The sequence below is a fragment of the Fundulus heteroclitus genome, chromosome 6 (genome assembly GCF_011125445.2).
Source record: "Fundulus heteroclitus isolate FHET01 chromosome 6, MU-UCD_Fhet_4.1, whole genome shotgun sequence".
In the NCBI taxonomy this organism is placed as follows: Eukaryota; Metazoa; Chordata; class Actinopteri; order Cyprinodontiformes; family Fundulidae; genus Fundulus; species Fundulus heteroclitus.
The window spans coordinates 12068627-12076507 of record NC_046366.1 but is presented as its reverse complement, the minus strand read 5'-3'; the positions used below and the strand labels follow the sequence as shown (position 1 = coordinate 12076507).

General features: G+C 41.3%; 1 protein-coding gene across 1 annotated transcript; it reads left to right on the top strand.

The window, feature by feature from the left end:
• Positions 1–249: 249 nt before the first annotated feature.
• Positions 250–5362, top strand: LOC105934548 (relaxin-3 receptor 1). Its single transcript, XM_012874595.3, has 3 exons — positions 250–724; positions 858–1301; positions 3023–5362. Exons 1-3 carry the CDS (start codon positions 524–526, stop codon positions 3629–3631), a joined length of 1254 nt encoding a protein of 417 aa, XP_012730049.2. The 5' UTR covers positions 250–523; the 3' UTR covers positions 3632–5362.
• Positions 5363–7881: the final 2519 nt, after the last annotated feature.

Below are 7881 nucleotides of genomic sequence, written 5' to 3'. Positions count from 1 at the left end.
CGGATAAAATCATTCAAAATTGTCTGTTTTTGTTTTGTTTTGTGTGTGTGTGTGGAAATAAAACATAAAAAATATGACAGTGGGATAATAAAGCTTCTCTTCCTGCCCTGTGAAGATAATTATAGTTAATAATAGTTTGCGACGCGTGAGCTGTGCGCACCCACAGCGCGCCGTCCAGCGGCGGAATGAGAGCCCGGGTATAAAAGCATCCAGTCCGGCTTTGCGCAACATTCTCGGGATGAGGAGGCTGAGGCACCGCGTCAGAATAGATTGATGCACTTTACCCTTTTCCGTTTCTTTAAAATAAATACATATATAAATGCATTAAGTTTCCATTTGGAGCATCGATAACATGTGAAGGGAGACGCGCTGCGCAGTTCGGGGTTTTTACGCCAAACGCAGGAGGAAGATGGGGATTTTTATCTCCACACCTGTGCGCCCTCAGAGCGGAGGATAGCCTGGCACAGCGGGAAAAAGCTACTAATCTTTCTCTTAAAGTGAGCCGATATTTCTCCGCGCAAACATGCAGAGCAACAGCAGCTCCCCCGGACCCCCCACTGGGCTGAGTGCGTGCGGGGGGCAGGAGGAGGAAATATCTGAGCTTGTCAGCCCTACAGGGGTAGGCTCCAACCTGCCGCTTTTTAACCTTTCACTCAACTGCTGGCTTCACATCCTCTCCAAGGAGTCGTCCTTGGACCTGCACGGAGACAGCGCCAACCTGCCGGTAGGTCGTTTGTCAGTCAAAACGGATGAAAAAGGCAGCAGTTGCGCGCAGATCATCTCGGTATTTGCAGAAATAAAGTTTTTTTTAAGGGTGCGGTTTAAGTGCTGAAACGACTCTTCTCTGCGTCTGACAGGTGCGCGTCGTCATTGCCCTGGTCTACCTGGTGGTGTGCGTCCTGGGGCTGGTGGGGAACCTCCTGGCTCTCTTCCTTCTCCACTCCCGCCGCCGGGGCCACCACCACTCCGCCATCGACTGCTTCGTGATGAGCCTGACCATCACAGACCTCCAGTTCGTCCTGACCTTGCCCTTCTGGGCCGTGGACACGGTGATGGACTTCCGCTGGCCCTTCGGCCGGGTCATGTGTAAGATTGTGAGCTCGGTCACCACCATGAACATGTATGCGAGTGTTTTCTTCCTCACGGCGATGAGTGTGACCCGGTACCACTCCCTGGTTACCTCCCTGAAGATGAGCAGCCCCAGGATCGCCATGGCGCGGGCCAAGTGGGTCAGTTCGGCCATCTGGGTGGTGTCTTTGGTGGCCACGCTGCCCCACGCCTTCTACTCCACCACCGTTCAGGTTGGTGCCATTGCTGCTCAAATGGGGATGCACCGATCAGAGATTCGGGGGCCGATTTCGGATACCGATTTTTAACAGATTTCGATTTCTTTTTTTAGAAACAGAAATACTTGTATATATCTTAAACTCTCAGTATAGCCCTACAGGTGAGCTGTGTTAGTGATAAAAAATATTTATAGTAAACTAAAACAAGTTCTCAAAAAAATCAGGCCAAGATTACAAAGCGGTCTCAGGAACAGTGAACATTTACAATTATAACAAAACCCTGCAGGTTATGGCACAGAAGATATCCATCCAGGAAGACCTAAAAAAATCACAGCACATCTCTTTTATTTCTTCAAGAGATAATAGTGAAGCGACTCTTTGGTTTTTTTTTTTTTTTTTTTTGGTTTTTTTTTGCGCACCTGTAGAATAATATATTGCAATAAATGCAATATATTACCAACTTGATCTGCAAGGCAAATAAATAAAAAACAGTTGTCTCTATTTAAGGGCCCAATGCAAACATTTATTGTGCATTAACTACATGTTTTTTCAAATAGGGCACATCAGGTGAGGTACATTTATTAGATTTTCCGTCCAGATAAATTCATTTGAACAGTCTAGGAACCAACACTAAATAATCTATATCAATTTAGCAAAAACTAAAGGTTTAGACTACCTTTGATTGTCATGAATATTTTTTTATTTTAAATAACTATCAAAAGAAATTCAGTCAGCTATCAAATCCAGACTAAAATAACAATCACTAATAAAAATGACAAAATGACAGAGAAGTTGACGCAAGAGATGTTGAATAGAGAGAACCTAAAGCAAAGTTAGGTGGACAAATTGTTTTTTACTAAATAATTTAAGGCAGCCCTTTTGACTCAGATTTTTAAGTTGAAACTGGATAATCTATTTAACAGTGCATGTACCTATCAATTTATTAGGGTTTGCACATGTAGAAGAAACTTGGGTATGGGTAGCTAGGGCAACAAAACTCTCTGGTCTTTGGAGGGGAATGCATCCTCATTGAGTATTATTTTTTTTTTTACATTTACACGTATGAGGTGGTTATATCATTCAAATCGACACTTATATACTAGATCCAGAGGAGATGTCACACTGTGTGTATGATGGAGCTTTCTGTGTTACACAGCCCAGCAGTCAAACAGGATTTCAGTATTTTATCAAAACAAAAATAAAATGATTACAATGCTGACTTTATAAATTATCTTTACAATGGTTAGCAGTTCTAACTGTGTGTATTTCCTGTATTTTCAGATGTTTTTTACTCTAACTGTGACATTTCCAAATAACTGCCTAAAGTTTTTAATCCATCATGTTTACTGACAGATAAATGATAAACAGAACAACTTTGCTTTCATACATTCAGCTACCTTTTATCAGGAGAAGTCTAGCTCCCTGATGTGGCAGCCTGGATGAACAGTCATCATGCTTCAGTAGAGATTACAATTTCCTTTCCAGAAGCTTTTGGCAGCTCTCGTGCTTCCTCTGACTTCATTTCTCCTCACCCTTCTGACACTAAAAGGTTGAGACTTCTTCTCTAAGGAAGAACTTCTCACCTGAGAAGTCTTGTTGTAGTGTATTGACTGATTAGTCAGTCCAAGATTAGATTTTTAGCCACTGGTGGATTTCCTAATGCATTTCTACTTAACCCTTAGTCCTTGCTTGCCTTCGACTTCAGTGACCATCTTCTCGTTGTGTTGTGTTTTCAGGTGTCTGCAGATGATGAGCTCTGCTTAGTTCGGTTTTCCGACTCCGACTCAGGTCACTGGGATCCCCAGATGTTGCTTGGGCTCTACCAAACACAGAAGGTCCTTCTGGGGTTTGTAGTACCCCTAATTATCATTTCTGTGTGCTACCTCCTCCTGCTGAGGTTCATTCTGAGCAGGCGCATTGTGGGCAGCACGGTTGGTGGTGGCACTGGGAATTCAGAGCAGGAGAGAGGACGCCACCGCAACCGCTCCAAAGTTACTCGTTCTGTCACCATTGTAGTCCTGTCCTTTTTCATCTGCTGGCTGCCGAACCAGGCTCTCACCTTGTGGGGGGTGCTCATCAAGTTCGACATGGTGCCCTTCAGCAAAGCCTTCTACAACGCCCAGGCTTACGCCTTTCCGCTGACTGTGTGTCTTGCCCATGCCAACAGCTGTCTCAACCCGGTGCTCTACTGCCTGATCCGGAGAGAGTACAGGACCGGACTGAAGGAGCTCCTTCTGAGAGTTTCTCATAACGCCCGGAACGTTCTTTCTCTGGCTCTGAGAGGAAGAAGAGTGGAGGAAGAACCTCCCAGTACGGTGGTGACACACAAGGACATTAATATTTGATATATTCTGTCACTGAGAATTTTGGGAAAACAATGATTAGCTTTTATTTTTAAATAAAGAAGATATCCGAAAAACGAACACAACCTAATATGTTAATGACCTTTAGAGATTGACAAAGTGTATTTTTTAACCATCCGCCAGCCAGACAGCCAGGCTTCATCGTTTTACCCCGTCCTCATCCCTTCCGCTTGCTTGTTAGTTGGTGGACACGTACCTGATCAGACGTATTCTGGTTCTCTGATGGAGGATTTAATCTAGAGGGGTGAATTAGGCTTTGTGGCCTTCAGGGGCACTACATCTGGAAATTACAGGTCTAGCACCCCATAGTGGCTAAAGGTTAGATGGTGCTGCTTTAAGTTAATTCATTTCAACTAAATGTAAGCAACGGGAGTGAGAAACGTTCTAGTCTCTATTACGAGAGAGTTAATATTTATTTAAAGGTAGAGTGGACAATTTATTTTCAGAAATGTAGATAAGAAACGCCCAAGTCCCTTTTTGAACAAATGCACATGCATAAGACCATCCAACTTGCTCTTCCACTGCTCCGGGCGATTGCGTGACAAAATCTCCCAAATACCCTTTGATCTTATTTCTGTCTTCCAAGGCCTTCCTCTTCTTCTCATAAACTTGTACGACAGTTTGCTTCTTGCGACTCTCAGCTATTTTCAAAGAATGTGAGAGCAGGGAGCTACAATGATCGGCTTACACTGAAGCTAACTGGATACATAAACACTAGAAGTGCGCATGCGAAGCCAGCAAGCGGAAACTAACAATGGGCGTGCACACACACCGGCGTTATGTGAGCAATGATTGGCATGTGGGACAACCAATAGATAAGGTGATCCCCCGGGAGCACAAAGCTGAAAAAGATTATCCACTATACCTTTAAGGCTAACTGCGATCACCAACAGAAATTCCATTATCAATATTTCCACAGCTTTTTTTTCTTTTTACAAGCCTATAATGACTGATAACAAATCATGCTTGGATACAAAGCAGCATTTCGCCGACACACAAACTGACAGGAGAATAAACGGTTAACAGTTGTCACCACTATTAATGTCGGAGGCAGCCACAATGTTTTTTTTTTTAATTAATGGCAATGTTTCTCCAACTTTCTATGTTAGTAAATAAATTGTAGGTAGTGTAAAAGTTGACACTTGTACTTAAAAGGGACATATCAAGCAAATTGCACTTTATTAGCCCTTAAATACATTTTGTTGTGTAGTTGGAGACTAGGAATGCAAAAAAAGTTTTAGTGTGTCCAGGAGCTGCACAGATATCTTTATATTCTATTTGGGTCATATTTTTCAAGCTGTTCAGTTTTTCCCTGTTCTCTGAAGTGAACAGGCCTGTTCTGAGGACCCGTGGAGCTAAATTAACCAAGAATTCAGACCAAAGCATTGCAGCTCCAGTTTATATAGACCACAACTGACTGATTTAAAATGTGAAAAGGAAGAACATAAAAGCATGATATGTCCCCTTTGAAGGACCATTGAAGGATTGTAGATATTCAGTGAGAGACTTGGATGTTTGCTAACATCCTTGAAGTGCAGGCTCTGCAATGTGTGAGTTATGAATGTAGCATTACCAAAATCACTTTTGAGTCACTGTCAGGGACAGAATTTAACAAAAATCTAACTGGTGTTTCTATAAAAAAAACAACTAGCTAATATTTTGTGATGAATGTGATGCTTTACTTCTCAGAAAGTGTTTTTTTTTTTTTTGTCATTCCCCACCAGGGACACCCTGATCCACTTCCAGTCCGGTGCAATGATCTGTGTTAGTACTGTGGGTGTATCCCGCTCACATTCCACATGCTGCAGTATTTTGTTTCTAGAAAGTGAAAGATATTTCTAACCAACTAGCAGTTCTGCTGGACAGTGGTAACAAGCTATAAGCTAGGTTAGCTACTCCAATTATATGATTTTTTTCACCTAACGGGCACACAGCTCTATCAGTTTTTGAATCAGACGTGTCGCACCTCCTATAAACTCACTTCTTGCTGCGACAGAACAGTTTGCTGAAATTTTAGGCTAAAGCTAACATGTTTACCCTTCGTCTCGATTATGCTAATCAATAAAGTAGCTAGTGGCATAGTTCAGTGCCTATCCAGATATTTATGTGTGGACAAAACTTACTGAGAAAATTATTTTTCTGCTTCAAAACGTAAAGTTTTTTCTTTCAATATCAGAAAATACTGATCAGGGTATGGGCTGCTTTCCTTTCAGATCTTAAGAAATCTTGCTTCTCGCTTCATCTGATAATGTTTATTTTACAGAACAGCTCCCTGAAGTGCGAGACAAAAGCTGAAAATATTGACTTTGTGTTTTAACATGACTTGTTCATAATCTGGTTTGTGACATTTACCGGGGTGGTTCCTAGTTAATTCTGGATGACATTTGCAGAAAAGGTTGTGCAGCTTCAAAAACATAATGCTTCATTTTTGAGCATGATATGTTAACTGAAACAAAAATCTGTATTTTCTCTTCTTTCTTATGCACTTCTTGTTACTGTGCACTATTTTATTTTTTATATTTGTATCATGTTCGAATAAATTTCATTTCATTTCATTTCATTTCAACATCATAAAATCAACTGAGCAGTGTTTCACCTGCTTTCTACAGAGCTCTCAAAAAAACTGGGGATGTCGGAGCACAGTGCACTGAGCAGAAGACAGACAGGAAGCTGCAGCAGCCAAATCAGTCTCACTTTGATTTTAAAGGGGGAAAACACTTCGATTTTTAGGGAAAGTCCGTATTTTCTACGTAATCAGAAGACATTGCACAGTCTGTAATACAGTTTTGCAAGTCATGCACACAAAAAAAAAAAAAAAAAACATAATCATAGAACCCATTAATCACATTCAGCTGAATGAGCAGCCAAATAAGCAATAACTTAGAAACCACTTGGTTACAGCCTCCTGAATATTACGTTAAACACATAAAAGTAATTCTTTCAAAAAAGGCCATGAGACTGGACTCTGTGTCAGCACTCAAAAAAGGAAAATGTCTATTTTCTATCATAATCTAAAAATCTAACTTTACCCTTAAAATAAAATAAAAAATAAAAACTTAAAACAATATTCAAATCCTATAAGGCCAACTGAGAGACATTTCTTTAGTGCATTTTTAGCAGATATCATTTCACCCCACACTGGATGTGGGTCTTGTGGCCTGTTGTGATGATATCTGAGCAGATGTTTGTTGGATTAGGTGTTCACTCTTGTAAAAAAAAAATTAAAAAATAAATAAAAATAAAATCCTGCAAATCTGCTGAAACTCCCGTATGAGGACAATCAGCAGGAATGATCTGCCCTGGTCTAACCGTTTAGCCTGAAGTCACACAGACAGCTAACTTTCTTTTTCGTTTCTGGTGTGTTCAAGCAAAATATGATGTGATAACCGGTTTGTTTGACTCGGAGAGGGATTCATGTCCATTGCATCGCTTTAGGATTGTTGTTAAATAGTTGAATTCTTGTGGCCCATTCTGCCACTCCATTGTGCAGTGAAACAGCTGTTACTCACACAATCATTGTCAACTTTGTTGTGTCAAGGTTAATCGTTCTGTGAGTCACGTATGTCCCGTGACATTAAATAAAACGAAAGGACAAGAGATTTAACTGACTTTTCTGCAAAGTTAATCTCCCATGCACCCAGAACACCATCTCCGCGACACGGTAAATGGGTCACTTGCACAAAAGCCGCTCCACATTTTGCCCTTTTGCAACCTTTAAAATTTCAACACGGATAACCTTCTTCCAGCCACCTGCGGATGGGAGCAGTTCCTGACGTGGCGCACGCTCCGTGACAGCTCCTCCATTGTGTGCCAGTCTGGTGCTGATTACCTCCCCAGTACAAGTCACAGATTTCCTCACTATACTCTCTGGTGTTGCTAAGAAGAAGAGCGGGGTCTCCAAGGAAACCTTCATAATTAATTTAAAATACAAGACGTTGCAAAGTGAATGTTGAAGTACAAATTAGTTCAAATTACGGTTCTTTCGGACACAGTGCGTAACAATGAAGTGATGCATTAAGTGATGTCAAGCAGAGGTTAAGTGACACAGTGATTTAATTGCATTCACTCATACGTTAGTGGCCATCTCAGAGCTAATTCACGCTAAACAAGAAAGACCTGACAAAGTCAAGGGCGATTCCTCGAGTGCTGTATAATTCATTGTCAACTACAAAGAGCAATTTAACTCTGAGAGATGAAAAACACTTGAAGAAATCCTACTTTCATCTGATATG

Bases quoted from the DNA above. Each gene is read 5' to 3' on its own strand.
- LOC105934548 (XM_012874595.3), top strand. From the start codon at position 524: ATGCAGAGCAACAGCAGCTCCCCCGGACCCCCCACTGGGCTGAGTGCG. The intron at 725-857 runs GTAGGTCGTTTG...TGCGTCTGACAG, and splicing joins GAGACAGCGCCAACCTGCCG to GTGCGCGTCGTCATTGCCCT. The intron at 1,302-3,022 runs GTTGGTGCCATT...TTGTGTTTTCAG, and splicing joins TCTACTCCACCACCGTTCAG to GTGTCTGCAGATGATGAGCT.